Genomic DNA, 15,868 nt, shown 5'->3' with positions numbered 1-15,868 from the left:
AATTTGCCCCTTCGTGTTTTTTGTCATTTAATTAAGTAGGCTTATTGTAACACTTCAGTAAAATTTATAGATAGTTGGACTTTCCATTTCTGTTCTAATAGAGGAATTTATGCCTGGCCTATGCTAAAATGGAATGAATCCTCTGGGAAAAAAAAACTATAATTGAACTATAGACTTCAATAATGTGACCAAATAAACATGTTTCCGTTTTATAGAGGTCTTGAAATACATTTTAAAAAAAAAAAAAAGTTTGGAAAACTGTGGTGTACCTGCTTTAATTGGAGGAAGGAGGGAAAGGGGGCTTAAGTTTATTTGTCATTTGTTTAAATGTATAAATGTGTTTCATGCACTTGGAAAAAAAGCTTTGTTGGAGAGCATTTGGATGGATCAGTTTAATCTATTAATGTCTTGCCTGAGTGACTGTATGTTTACTTGATGGTTTTTCTTTGAAGAAAACTTAGCAGTTTCTTTGCATTGTTATTTACATTTGTGTGATTATTGATTACCTTCATTTTTACATCCTCTGTTTTTGTGTATGTTTTAGCTCCATTCCAGCAATCTCCTCCTACAGGAGAAGTTCTCAATTCCTCTGTTTCGTGGAGTTCCCCCGAGCCTGCAAATTCTGACAGACTTACTTACCAGCCGTATAGTGATGAGGCTGAAATTTATACAACCAAAAACTACTACCCTTATAGCAAGTATTTATAGGAAGACGACATCAAAGATTTTGTGTTTGTGTGTGTGTGTACAGATCTATATATATGTGCAATTTTTCTTAATTATTTCTCGTTTCTGTCATCATCATTCGCTGTGATTTTGAATACATTATACTGTTTTCCTTTAGTGGGTTACTGTTCTGTGTTGTTAATTTTGTTTGAAAGAAATGAATACTCCAGTCTAAAGTCTGGCAAACTGAGTCACCCAAAAGGGCTGATAATTTTTTACTTTTTAATCTGGAAAACTTTAACTGACCCACCAGAAGCATTCCCTGCAAATATACACAGGCTCCAAAATCTAAAAGAGGCAAAGTCTCAGAGAAAGAATTAGGGTGAATGGAAGAGACCATAATGTGCTGAAACTTGTTTTTTTTGTCCTCCTGGTTTTAAACTGTTAACAGATCAGGAAAGCTTTTTGTGGTCTCTAACTTTTAGCACCTTCTGTTAAGCTATCAGTGTAGCTCCTGGTTTGCCTTTAGCAGCACCACTTCACTCATGTTGAGGCTTGGAAAGGCGTCCCTCAGAAGGCAGTCCTCAAGGACTCGGCACTCTGTCCTAGCTGGAAAGGCCATTTTGTGCTACTATTGATCCTCTTATCAAAGAAAAGGAGATGGATTTGGATGCTGTTTTTATGTATATATGGCACGCAAGTGTTTTTTTTTAAGACGACAAGTGTGGTTTAATGCCGCTAAGGTTTGATTTCTGTTCTAGCAGCTTCTTTAGTTTGTTGCATTTTCACACCAATGCAGCATTAATATTTTGCAGAAGTTGAGCCTTTCTGATTATTGGCATGTACCCTGGAGGAAAAAAAAAAAGTCTATTATTCAGTGGAAGCACAGATCCTTTGGAATGCACCTAACATTTTTATGTTCTGGTGCATGCTGCTGTGTTACAGTTGATTGATTACTCTGTGGCTTGTGCTGTGAATTTGGACACTCCGCAGTACATACCATGAGGAAAGGTATGTGACCCCATGTAAGCATGGGATTAAGTGATTGAGAGGAGAGAAAGAAACATTACAAAAAAAATTGAAAGCGCTAATAGAAAATATTGCAATGCCTTAAATTAGTTTAAAAGCCTAACTTTAGTAAAAATATGAATTAATTTCAAAAGAAAAGCTATTATACTTTGTTGTCATAAATTTGTGCTCTGTAATGTGCTTGAATCTGAGTGCATTGTTGAGGATGTTATTTCATGACTGTACCTACATACTTTGTAGAGAGTGAAAAATTCTGAATGTGTTTAGCTGTATAATGAGACATCAACGTGTTTCTATTTAACAAAACATTATTTTTTAAAAACATAGATTTGGTTTCAAAAGACGTTTTTGACATTTCCTGCAATCCCCCTAATTAATGATGTGAAATCATCTGCTGGTGTTTGAATATCAAAAATATGTTGTTAATGCTGTCAGAACTTTTAGTAATGTTACTTTTTTCTCAGTACAGTGTGGAATTTGTAATGCTTATGAGAGTGCAACTGGATGAACATTATCCTATGACTAAATGAGAGTTTTGTAGAAACATTGAACTTCAAAACATTGAACTTCCCAAGGAAAATTAAGAATAATCTTCTAAATCGGCCCGGTAGTCTGGGGGATAGTATTGCAGAATGCCCAATTAAAACAATGTTTTCCTAACTGCTCTGCGAAACCAGAGGCTCAGGAGATACCAATCCTTGTCTTGAGGATAAAATGAAATACTTGCTCTAAAACATGAACGCTCCCCCCAAAAAAAAAGTTGCTTACGATTCTAACTCCAAATCACGTTGGTTCTAATTAATTATAAATGTAGCTAAATACATGGTAGAGTTGTTCACCTGAGGAATGTAGAACCTTCAACCTTTTGGCTTTATCCAATTTTATCTAGCCTATATTCCTATTGAAATAAAGTTGCCATCTGGTGATCAGGTGTTCATCAACACTGAATGAACTTTCTCATAATGTTGAGATGGTGCTGGTTAGTTTTCTGGCAGACAATATCAACATTCTGGGTGATCTGCCTCTTGTGATCCCTGTACTTGATAAAGGGGAAAGTAATGTGCTTGCTGTCGACATTAGACCTGGGGCCCTAGAGTTCAGGTCCGTTCCAGAGATTGGGCTTCGGGGCTTGGTTTGTAGAGCTATGGTGGTGTTGGTGCAGTTGTTTCTAGAGCAGGTATGAATTCTGGAGCTAGTAGGGAGGCAGTTCTAGCTCGCTTGTTGGTTCTAGCTCGCTTGTTGGTTCTAGATCGCGTTCTAGCTCGCTTGTTGGTTCTAGATCGCGTTCTAGCTCGCTTGTTGGTTCTAGATCGGGTTCTAGCTCACTTGTTGGTTCTAGATCGGGTTCTAGCTCACTTGTTGGTTCTAGATCGGGTTCCAGCTCGCTTGTTGGTTCCAGAGCCAGTTCCAGCTCGCTTGTTGGTTCCAGAGCCAGTTCCAGCTCGCTTGTTGGTTCTAGAGCGGGTTTCCAGATCACTTCCTGGTTATCGAGCAAGCATCACGGTTTAGCTTGTTTGTTGGTTCAGGACTGCTGGTTGTGTCAGGAGCTCTTGTTGGTTCCGGAGCAGGCTCTAGCTCGCTTTGTTGGTTCTAGAGCAGGCTCTAGCTCGCTTTGTTGGTTCTAGAGCGGGTTCTAGCTCGCTTGTTGGGTCTAGAGCGGGTTCTAGATCGCTTGATGGTTCTGGAGCAGGTTCTAGCTCGCTTGTTGGTTCTAGATCAGGTTCTAGCTCGCTTGTTGGTTCCAGAGCGGGTTCCAGGACAGCATGTGGTTCTAGAGAAGGGTTCAGTTCTGAGAGGGGGTCCTCCTGTTTTGTCATCTCACAGGATTTGTGGTTCTTGCTGCTGCTGATAGCAGTCTCACTGGTTTTTTTTCTTTTTTATTTTCTTTTTTTTTTCCCTTGGGTGCTTTTTTTCTTCTTTGTGGCTCTTTTGAGTTGAAGGCCCATAAGATGGGGATCCCACCATCCCATAAACTGCAGCTCTCCCGAGTTTCTAGCATGCTGACTTGCGCTGCCTCTTGGCCATTCTTTTCTCTGGAGACAAAATTGGAAATGGGACACATGGCAAATTTCTACTTGCCGATGTCCTTCACATCAACAGTTGTCACGCTCCTGCTCCGAGGATTCTTGCTAGCCTGTCCAAGAGACTTGTTGAATTGGCTTTGGTACCCCACTCTTGCACCCAGAAGCGCTTCAGCCAGGGAAGGTGTGTCCATGCAGCTCAGAAAAGGCTCAACAATTCTAGAGTACACTCGAGTACTTGCACCCGCAGTTGCGAACAGCGTGCTAACCCAAAAGCTGAAAAAGAAACAGCTGAATCTCGCCAGCAAGACTGAAATCTGCTGCATCACTTGTCTGCTCACTTCTAATGCACGAGGATGTTGCAATAACCATTGCGGCCACTGGCAGAGCCGATCTGCAACCTTGCCTGAAGTACCAGGGTTTGAAAGGCATGAAGATGAGATTACCTGGTCTCCAGCGATAAGTTTGTGATTGCTATAGGTAGTTCAAGCGCTGTAAGCAATTACTGGGCTGACACTGGCTGCTTTTGTACTACAGTGTCAAGGGTTGAATATCTAGCAATACTAATAATTTTGTGGTCCTCTTCTTTAAGTTGTACTCAGGGCTGGCTTACCAGTGCAGACATACAGAGACGACTTAGAAATAGTTATGTCTTCTCCATTTTCTTTGAAAAAGTTCAAGGGTATTCATGCTCTGGCATGTAATATATTACTCAGTGTTCACTATTTCTTAAGTCAAAACAATGTATGGTGGTATAGTTGTACATAAATTCATATCATGCTGTGATGACTAATATGTGTAACTGCCTCTGGGATATACCCAGGAGCTATTCATGGTCATGGCTGCTAAAAAGCTGGTAAATAAGCTGCTAAAAAGCTATCTAGAGTAAAGGAAAGTAGGGGGTGAGGAAGGTAAATATAGGCTTTGGATATACTTTTTAATAATTATTTGCACTTCTGTTTCACTTTGCATCGAAGATTACAAATGAACTATTAAGCACTATTTTAGAAGTGAGGAAGTGAAAGCACGGAAAGGTGAAATGTTTGGTTTTACGCTATGAAATGAACCAAAAACAAAGGTGTGAAAATTTACAGAATGGTTTGCGATTTTTTTCTAAATCAGATCCACTAATATAAATGCTGATTTACATTTGAAATAATTATTTCCAAACAAAGGAGGAATAAGAAGATAATTGTATTGATCTTGTTCATGATTAAAGCAGGAACTAGGAGAATTCAGTGGAAAAATTCTCTCTCTAGTGATGCCAATGTGCAGTGAAAGATAATAAAGGGAAAAGGGAAGAGGGGTTTTCCCTGTTACAAAAAAAAAAAAGTTGAGAAGTTACAATGTTCATAATGATGTCAAGAAGAGCATGCAAATGGACATAAATATCTTAGGTCTTGGATTAGGGCTGGAAAGGCTTTAAGTGTGCAAATTAAGATTATTTTTAATGTGTTAGACTGGTACAATTTTATTCTTACCATTTGTTTTAGGTGTTCAGACCTTCACTGATACTATGCTATCTCCATATACCTTCTATTCCTATTATGTCCAAGCCAGCAACATTCATGGTTTTGCAAGAAGTGCCTCCGTGACATACAGAACAAAATCTGGGACGCCGACAGGAAGCTTGCATTTAAATCCCATCTTTCCTGTTAGTCACCACTCTGTTTTACTTCACTGGACAAGCCTCTCCAATGACTCTGGGCCCATAGAGAAATACATTTTGACGTGTACTAGCTTGGTGGATCTTCAGCCTTGTGGTCAGTATGAAGGCTTAAAAACTTCAGCAATTATTTGGAATCTGTCAGTCTGTCTTCCTAGATAGCTCTGTGCCCTCTTTCTCCTAGAAAGCTTTTTAACTGAAGTGGTCTTTTGATGTCTAGCTTTTTAGCCAGCTTTGTTACTCTGGCCAGGAGACTTATGTTGTTGACTCATGACTTATGAAGAAGCTACATAACTGCAAACACCCTGATGCATTCTTGGTAATTCAACACAGAGCTTCCTATTTACTGTTCATCATAAAGGAAATCCTAATAATTTTCCAGACTGGACAAGAAACTAAAATAATACTTTGCTTTGCGTATCTAGTAACTTCAGTTCATTGACTAGTTCGGTCTAGAATAATTTGCATCCGTACTGCATATTATTGCTCATAAATCAATAACACAGACAGCCTGTGTGTGCCAGAGCTTGTGTCCCCAACTTTGTGCTGGACATGTGTACCTGGACTATCTGAGACTCAAATTGCCTTTACCTATGTAGGAATCTACTCTACAGTATTTGTTTATTTCTGCTTTTGGTCCAGCAAGTCTTTTAGAGCAAAGTGAAGTATTACTTTAGATTCTTCTCCAGTCCTAAAGTAATTTGAATTGTTCATATAATTACAGTCAGAAAGTAAGTATCAAAAGAAGAAATGTGGAGACAATCAGCTCAACTATATATGATTTTAAATAGGTTTTCCAGAATATACTACTCGGTACAGCTCAGTCCTGAATTGAGAATGGGGAAGAATTAATTGACCTCCATAAACCTTCAATGGGGCATGGCAGAAATAAGCTCTAAGAACAAAGACAGACATTTTATCCTCTAAAATTTCACTGGTATATCCTAGCTAATCTTCACACCTGTCGAGTTTTGGGGCTGATGTTTCCCCCCCCACGCTGCTTTCACACCTAGATAACTTTATTAATTTCATCAGGGTGAGGTCAGGAAACTCCCAAAGCACAGAGCAGGTCTATAACCGAGCTTTTATAAGGGCTCTAAGATTAGTGGTGTCCAGGGCATAAAAACATTTTGAGAAAAGTCTTTGACAAAATATCCACGTGTTTTCCCTACTATGTTGCTATGAAGAGAAACGGGCCTTTTCTGTCTGATGGAGAAACCTTGTCGCAGTTATCCATGCCTTTGACACCTTGACGCTGTATTATATTATCGCCATGCGCTCCGTACAGGGCTGCGTGCTGAGACCCTTGGAAACTGGAGCTGGTGCACAATGTGGAACTTCATGCCAAGAACACTTTAGATCAGCTCTGCTGGTTGTTAATAAGTTCCTGGGCAGAATTCAAGGTGTTAGTTTGAACCTATAAAGCCCCAAATGGTTACCCAGGAGGCTGCTTCCCTTCCTGCAGCACAGCACTTGTAACTGGGATCAGCCAGAGACACTCGCCCTCGGCTTTGGAATTCACTTCCCAAATCCATCCACCTGGGCTGGGGTCTGTCAAAAGTTGGTGTGTGCTGTAAGTTCAGCTGGTTTGCCTGAACACCTGGTAGGGGATGGTGCAAGGTACTGGGGGTTTGCTTTATGCTGGTGGTGGTGTGTAATTTTACTTACTGGTGTGTGTGTTTTTTTTTTTTTCCCCCCTTTCTCTTTCTGCTAGAAAGAACAGTATATTGTCTTTGAAATGATACCATAGCTAGAGTTTATACCTGCAATCATATGGCTGGAACCAAGGCATTGCCAACTGCATTTTAATTAATTACATTTCTGATTCCATTGAAATCAGTGGGAGTATACAACTCATTCCCTGGTACTAGGATTTATTCCCCTGAGCAAAACTTTTGAGATCAGATAAGAATCTATAAAGAAGTTCTATGTAAAGATGGATGAGATCAGGAAACCCTGATAACAGGACTTCCCTTTAAAACTGTGATCAGTGACGTGCCATTACAGAGCAGAGATGTCAGTTGGAGAAAACAAAGCAAAGGCAAGCAATAGTATAAGGGGAGGCAAAATCTGTGTTGACGTTTGTCATGCAATCTGTTTTATTCTCAGCTCGTTAAACAAGGTGCAGAAGATGGGAAGCTGCAAAAGGATGTGCTTGACCTTGATTTCTGATGGAGAGAGGTAGGACGTGCAGTTACAGTTCTGCAGTACAGAACACACAACTTGCAAGCTGAGCCAGCTCTTGTTCAGTGCAGATTGTATGAGGTGCCATGATGTGGTCTCACAGGGCGCACCAAGGAAATTAAAGCTGGAAAACTAAACCCGGGATATTTGGGCATCTAACTAATTTTGCTGTGGTTGTGCTAATGCACTAATGGTTGTGCTGTGCCCTTTAAGAAAGTGCCTGTGAAAATATTTTGGGGTTTGTAATAGTGTAGTCCATGAACAGGAAGAAATGGTGACAAATTAATTTGTCATGTTTAGCAATAGAAATAATAATATAAATAATAATACAAATAATAATACATAGCTGTTTTAAATGGGAAGCCTAGGAGAAGTCCAACGACTTGATGAGAGAAAGATCTGTTGCTTCTCTGGTTTTTGCACCTGGAACTGTCAGGAGAGGGAGGATAAGGTGTTAGAAAGCTGACAGTATATGTAAATCCCAAGGCTGGAGTATTTTATTCACCAGTGGCTCATCTCTAATATTGTTTGGCTATACACCAAAGTTCCTATCTGATAAGACAGGATGTAAAACTGAGTAATCCATCCACCAAACAGCACAAGCCAGATTTTTCTGGTTTTGCGTGTAGAAACAGTTTGTCCCTGCACTTTTGTTCCCGTTTGTTTAGACAGATCCCAAATTTAGGTGTTGCACTATGTGGTCATCCACAGGAGAGAGGCACTGAACCCCCAATGAACTCCACGGGCCTCCCACCCACAGACCCCCGAAAGCACCAGGTCCCAGTGCAGCACATTCCTTCATAGAGAAAATATGTCAGATGCTTGATCAGCCCAAACGTAATCTTTTTCTGCTTTCAGCCTCCCGGCTATGGGGATATAGCTGTTTTAGGCAACCTGGAAAACTGCCTTTCCTCCTTAAAGCCCTACATATTCACACAGTGAACAAACCCCACACGTCTGTCATGACAAAAGGCTTTTCTTCAGAGGTAGAGCCATCCCTGCGTACTCATGATTTTCCTAAACTGTGTGTTCATTGCCAGTAAAGAACTTTTTTTCTTTAGGAAAATGCATGTCCCAGCTCTAACAAGTTTATTTGTAAGTCTGATTGACATATGATGGGACAAAGTTAGACTGACAGTGAGTGTTTCATTGATGTGAAATTTTACACCGTATCTGGACATAGTATATACTTGGTTTATGATCCAGCTGGGCATGCTTGTTAGTTATTGTTGAGGTCAATCAAAGTGTAATTGTAACATAGGGAAAGACGGTCCCAGGGCTACAAAGATTTGTTTCCAACAGCTGCTATTCATTATTCATTAAACTCTACCTTCTGTTTTTGAAATTAATAACCCTTGGCCTTCTAACAAGGCATCAGAATTTAAGGATATAGATTTAAAAAATCAAAGATGCACTAGTTTCATCCCCAGACAAGTGAGAGCACAAAGCACTTTAGCTAGTAATAGTAGTTGGCTGCAGAACTTAGTATTTGTGCTTGTGGAAAACCAGATGTGAGTTAATTAACCTGAAATTTACGGGCACTGTATGCTGGATGTGAGAGAACTGACTGGTGTACAATAAACCCCAAACTTATGGAAGTCAGGGGGAACACTCAAAACTCCAGTTAAATAAAATTTCATAAAAATTAAGGCAAAGTACAGTATGACAAGTCTACAATGGGGGAATATCAGGTTAAACAGAGTTTATTCAAATTGGCACTTGCACCTCCATTAAGTTAGTGATTTTCCAACATCCATTCGTCATTCTTTGTCGGAAGCATAGCACAGGCTTTGGCTCAGGACGATGGCGGAAGGAGGCACGTGATGTTTCTGTCCCATGAATCCCATCCCTGTGTCCCCGTGAATGTTGCTCCACTGAGATGGCACACGGGAAAGGTCTCGGGACAGCTTTGGAGCACGGCTGGGGACAGGGGGGGCTTCACTGCCAAGTGCTAGCTCTGCAGTCCACCGAGCTCCTGTGCGGCTTCATTTGTTGCTGCTGAAGAGCAGCTGCAGAGGATGGAAATTGTGGATGCAGCCCTCCTGAGCTGCTTTGTCAAACAGTGTGGTTTTGGGAGTGTTTTCTGTAGCCGGGTGAGCGATGTGTTTTTTGATTCCATGACCCACAGAAATAAAATAGCGATATCTGTGAGTGATTTGTTTGAAAGCTGTAATTTTTGAATTGCAATATTGGTTGTCTTGTCCACCGCAAATTTCTAAACTCTGCAACAGTTTATGACTACTGCTTCAACTGGTCTCAGAACAAAGCAGTCAAATGTATAGCTATCAGTGATATTACGGGGTTAAAAAAAAGTTATGTAATTAGCTGTAAGGAAACTTTGTGACAGGCCTATACCCACATATCTACATATTTGCCAAGAAAAAAATCTTTTTAAATATTTACCTTTTTCAGTGGAAATATTTCAGCCTCTCTGCGGTGTGAGTTCCAGCGTGGGATCCAGCTCTCTAAAAACGATCTAACGAGGGGAAGACATTCTCTTTGAATTCTACCCTACCAAACCTCCACTGGAACAAACAAAAATTTTCTAGAGTTCATGACTAAACAACACCATCTTTGTTGAGATTTCTACTGTTGTGAGATAGCCACCTGCTTGAAGAATGGTGCCCTTTCACTGCAACATCCTACCTCTACGTTGGTGGTGGGTGACTGTGGTAGGACTCATTACTCTTTCTGAGACATCCTGCCTTCCAGATGTGTTGGGCACTATCACTGAATAGTGGAGTTTTAAATCCTGTGTATAGGAAAGGGCCCTATGTCTCTTTCTCCAAAACATTGGACTATTCTGTACTGGCATGAAACAAACTTCCGACACTTACAATTCCCCTCCAACAGTTAGTACAAGTTTTAAAAAATTCTAATAGCGAGCACCTCAACTTATGCTTATATTTCTTCTTGAGTTTTATGTCAAAGTCTGTAGAAAACTTATTTCAGTTGACTTCAGAGGACACTGGGTCCAGCCCAGGCAGGTACAGGCACATTTTCCCCATTTCACCACTTTGTCATCACAAAGGGCTAATACCCTGTGGCTTAAATATGTACAGGACATTATTCTGAGGCTGGGGGTGTCAGTGCAGGCCATCTGTGGGAAATATGTTTACATTAACTGTGATGCATGGTCATAAGACCAGGAACTATGGTAGTATGTAATACAGTTAATTAAAATTGGTCTAAGAGTGTTAACGCAGCCATCTTTCTATTCTCTGAATCAGTCTCTCATATCCTTTTCTTTCCTGTGTAAATTCCACTACTTATTCACGTGGGCTACTTTAAACCATCACTAAATGTTACATTTATGACATGTTTCTAAGCAAACATTGGGATATCTGTTGCACATGAGCGTGTTTCCTCAGCTCTGCCGCCCTTTTTGGGCAGCTTATCTACTGTTCTTCCTAAGTCTGACCTTTCATGTTTAGTTACTTTAAAGACGCTAGAAAACCAACTATCTACTCAATTTCCTTGTATCTGGGGGGTAAGGTTAAAATATCATGTAACTACCGTATGTTTGACATTATACAGCCACAACTGATAAGCAAATATTTTCTTTTTAAATACACAGTACATTTTGTGAGAGTACATAACAAGTATTCTCATTCCTATTCTTTGTCCTGGAGAAGGCCTAATGTTGTTCAATATAAAAAGTTGCCACCGGTGTTTATCTTACTAAATCTGTTCACATCAATTGGTTCTGCCTACCCCGTATTTCAAAGCAAAATGATGGGGGAAGGTCGTATAGATTGCCTTTCTCTTCAGTTCTCGGCTTAAGGTTGTCCTGTTTGTAATTAAGGAACAATTTCTTTTGTGATGGTAGTCAAGCAATGTTTCTTTCTTTTCTGTCTTTTTGTTTTCTTCACATAATATTTAGAAAGGTATGTGGAAGCCAGAGCACAGTTAATGCAGTTAATTTGGAAAATTTGTCGCTACAGAGGTAATTTGTTTTATTTTTTTGAGAAAATCTGAAACTTCTGTATTGTGTATTCAAATTCAAATCCATACGCTATCAGCAGCAAATTTGGAGGTAAAAGGCTAAATGTGAAGGTTTTGATTGCGAGGCCATCTGGCATTATTATGAAAAACGTTCCTGAATGCTTAAAAGAAACCTAAACCACATTGCTCAGTAGGTGCTGACTCCAATGAAATTGAACCATCTTGGTGCAGGTTTGTTGTCTGACTGTTGGAGAGACTGTGGGAAAATCAGCTATTTCTATACTGATGAAGTGGCTGTGGCTGAGAATCATGATTTTAAGGGAAAAAATGCGAAATGGAATGTCTGGCATGTTGAAGCAAAATATTTTAAAAATGTTACTTTTTTTTTTTTAACTTCTTGCAAGATTCATGCAAGATGTACCTTTTTAGAAGACCAGAAATAATACATATATTGTTGCTCCGGTCTGGTCCTAGAGAGGTAGACACTGAAGAAAGATAAAATCTATTTACTGTCACAGAATGGTCTGAAAGTGTTTGGGCAATACAGAGAAATATGCTTCTAGAGAGTATGGAGACTGGTATTACTTGGGCCGATCTCCTGACGTCTGAGTTTTTAGATTTCTGTGAAGGTCCAATTGTTTGCCTGCTTTTCTTAAAGTCCATGTGCTGTGTTTGCTTACAGGCTTCACTGCTTGGATGGAACCGAAGGGATTAGCAATGGGATGTAAGGGCTTTTCTATCTAGGTCAGATTGGATTTAGCACTGACTGAAAATGACACCGGTTGTTTAGTACTCTGGATCAAATGTACAGTGGCCAGATTCATAGCAGTCTGGGTCATCTGAGGTCACAGTGCAGCTGAAGTTGAGAAAACATAGCCAAAGCTGAAGCAGCATTTTCAGACTGCTAAGCAGGGAAGCACTGACTATTCCCACACAAGGTTTCATTCGTATGTATTTCCTCTTCCTTTTTGAGGCTGAATGCTTTATTCCTAGATGCCACATGTAATGCATTTACGAGCTAGGAAAGCATGCATCAGGCCAGGCATAAATCTGATAAATTGTTTTTAGTTTGAATTCTGGAGTCTGAATTGCTTTGTCACTACTCTGAATCAAGAGTCCGTTTCTGAGGCTGTCAGCAGGGTCCTCCTAAAGGTCTTCCTTTAGGATTTGGGGGGAGGGGGGGGGGCGATCTTTTTTATCTTTTCACTTTGTACAAGATTTTTTTCAAAATAAAAAAATAATTAGGAACGAAAAGTCTAGATATCCCATTCAAAATATGTGGATATAGAAGACCTTGATCACTTCAGATTACTTTATTTAACTTTTAACTCAGTGGACTCATTTCCACAGGCAATGCCAGTTTTGGTGAAACAGGTGGCAAGCAGGTTCCCTGGACTTCCCACCATACAATGCTGGAGCTCCTGCTACAGACACGGTCTCTCGTGATGGGAGCACACAGCCAGTCAGGAAAAGAAAGGGAAGATGGAGTCAATGACATGTTAATCTTCCTCGTGAGTGTTTCTACCCTTCCCTTTCCTTTGCTCGGCAGAGAAGGGAATTGGAAAGAAAAAGGAACCAGTTTCTGCTTTGGCATTAAGGACCTGCCTGCATGGCAGTGCCATAGCTTGTGAAAGGCAAATGGTGTTTGCCGCGGTCTCCTTATCGCCAAGCTGCATCATGCCTGTGGGAGAAGGTTCAAGCTGAAAGGCACTGGGTGACAGCAAACAGCCAAAAATCAAAAGAATGGGGATTTATATTTTGTTATCTGACTTCTACATACTAAGCCAGGTGTATCCACCATCCTTGTTGCTGTAGTATCTGAGAACTACATTTCTTGTTTGAAATAGCAGAGCCCTGGTTCAAGGCCTTTGTTTTGTATTGGCAAAGTAGTTCAGCCATGCAAAAATTAGACTCTTAAGATTTAAAAATTTGGCAAGGTGTGGGACCTTCTCTGTAATGGAGATCTTTTTCATGTCATGGGACAACAAGCTTCAGCGGCTTTGCAGTTGCAGACACGCTGAGCTGCGTTGGTAGAATATTTCCTGTTTTAGGCAGACAAGATGTCATAAATCTTCATTCTCTCTGTGATAAATTTTGTGTTAATGAAGATAGAACTTGCTTTGATATGAAACCAGGTTAAAAGAAGAATTCTTCTGATAAGACAAACCCAGAGATAGTGAAAATAGCAAATTAGGATACAGGGGAAATGATGAATCCTTAAGAGGAATTTTTGTGTGGACAATGACAAATTCTGTACAGCTATACTCAAATATTTTTAACATTTTAGTTAAGATCTAAGGGGTGCATTTACAAGCTACTGGTACAGATAATCACTGAAAAATTTGGTGCTGAATTTTGGGCTTAAGATGGATTTCACTATAAAGCACACCTCCTCCGTTCCCATAAAACACAGCCTGTCTCTGTATGTATAATCCATCTTGCCTTATTCCACAAAAAGGGTCTGCAAATGAATAACTAAAAGGTAGAAGGGATGATTAACCCAAAATGCTGTCTGCAGGGTTCACTTTGCTCTCACCAGTCTCATGTGCAGTGTGTCAAGAAATGAGCCCTCGTGTTAGTCGATTGGTATGTCCTTGGTTTGACTCACCGCTGCATTATTCCAGTTTTATATTGATGCAACACCATGGGAGTGACCTCCAAGCTTCTTATGTCTGTGTCTCATCGAGGCATTTATTAAGCATTCGGTCATTAACTGAGTGCCTTTCAGTCCAGTGCATAAGGCTGGCAACTCTGACAAGGGTAGAGCGTGCGTTGCTATGGTATATCCACTACATCTTCAGGACCAAATCATTCGGAGCTTGGTGGTATACAGAAAATCTCTTGATACCTGCAGATTGGTCACATATGTCCTAGCATAAAGCACACTGAAATAAATAGGGACTTTACTACTGACTGAAAGGTCACCTTCAATAACAATTATTCCTTTTTTACAGCTCACCTTCAGTCACGATCAGGCTGCACATTTTTGTGTTGCTTTCATTTCTCCCACAGTTATTGGATATTTTAAGGAGGTAAACCCTGGCCTCATCTATCATTCTGTCAAATACTGAACATCAGACCTGTATTTGAATTATCAGTTGCATGTGGATTATGTTACCTGTCTCTGTTCTGATCTGTTTCTGTTTTCCATATGATACAGCTGGTGTAGGGTTTTTTATCATATAAAAGCTATAACCTGGAAGAACCAACATTAATTTCCTCTGGAGCCTTATGAAACGTATCAAGGGTGCGCCTGACTTGTGGTGACAGAGCTTTTCAGCATACTCTGAGAAAGAACTGCTTCTGGGCACACATGGCAGCCAGATATAACTTACACGCACAGCGGCGTACACATAGTACTAGTTCATTAACTTTCCCTTCATGAATCTGCTAACCAGATACTTTACTAGCACTTTTAATGTACCATCACATGTCTGAGGTCAGATATTAGTAATACCCAGCTGCAGATCAGGCTGAGTTTCCATCAGACCTCAAACAATAGTGATTAGGTGAAAGCTTAATACCTTTAGAGTCTTATAAACCCTCTGCCTTATATATTACATCAGGCATTCATGAAAGGGAAGACAGAATAAATTAGTCAATGTAAAATGTATTCAGAAGCCTAAGATAATCCTGTAGTTCCCAGTATTATCCCTAATAACGTGACCCAAGAACCAGTGATGAAGTGGAGCAACAAGGTCATTGCATGCCAGGGTTCAGATAAGATCTTCCATGAATTCTTTCCTGCAATATCTAACCAAAGAAGTTGAAAGTAATTTGAAAAAACTCTTGAAAGTAGTCTTTAATCTGGAGGGATTAGGAACCCACAGATGAATATGATGTTTCTCATGCTCCCTGAAAAAAACTGCTTTGCTGAGACAGCCTCAAATCACTGCAAAGAAATCATTGTAAGTCAGGAACCTGGGGTCTGTTTTATCAATTCCCAGACACAATGTAGCAGATATTGGGTAAGATTAAGAAATTGTGCAAGGGGACTTTAAATGGACAGCATGGGCAGCTGATTGAAAAAGCTCCTGGAAGGGACATGCGTCTGGGCTAGGTTTCTGGGAAAAGGAGAGCAGCTTTTTGGAGTTATCTTTATCTTCCTCCCAGAGCTGCAGCACAGGCAGTGAAGGTGCGAGGCGGCTCTCTGAGAAGGGATCACAGCCGTGCAGCGGTCCTCAGCTGGAGCGCTTGCACCCTGGCCTGATGAGCCACCTGCATGTGGCTTCTGCGTCCTCTGCCCTGCGTGGTGTCAGCCCTGCAGCGGAGGCCTCTTACAACTGCAGTGTTTATTTCATTTTGTGTGGGACAGGTACCATCAGCAGGAGCTGACAGATAAACAGGGAATGGGGGA

The 15,868-nt window shown here is 40.5% G+C and overlaps 1 protein-coding gene across 1 annotated transcript in view; it reads left to right on the top strand.

Annotated features, from left to right (window-relative positions):
* LOC142080854 (uncharacterized) overlaps positions 1 to 15,868 on the top strand; it is a 59,010-nt gene that overhangs the window by 17,172 nt on the left and 25,970 nt on the right. The window contains exons 7-8 of the mRNA XM_075146957.1: positions 5,210 to 5,479; positions 11,450 to 11,512. Coding sequence (XP_075003058.1) covers positions 5,210 to 5,479; positions 11,450 to 11,512 — 333 coding nt within the window. The remainder of the gene's footprint in view (positions 1 to 5,209; positions 5,480 to 11,449; positions 11,513 to 15,868) is intronic.

The sequence above is a fragment of the Calonectris borealis genome, chromosome 3 (genome assembly GCF_964195595.1).
Source record: "Calonectris borealis chromosome 3, bCalBor7.hap1.2, whole genome shotgun sequence".
Classification (NCBI taxonomy): domain Eukaryota; kingdom Metazoa; phylum Chordata; class Aves; order Procellariiformes; family Procellariidae; genus Calonectris; species Calonectris borealis.
This window is presented reverse-complemented; position numbering and strand designations above follow the sequence as displayed.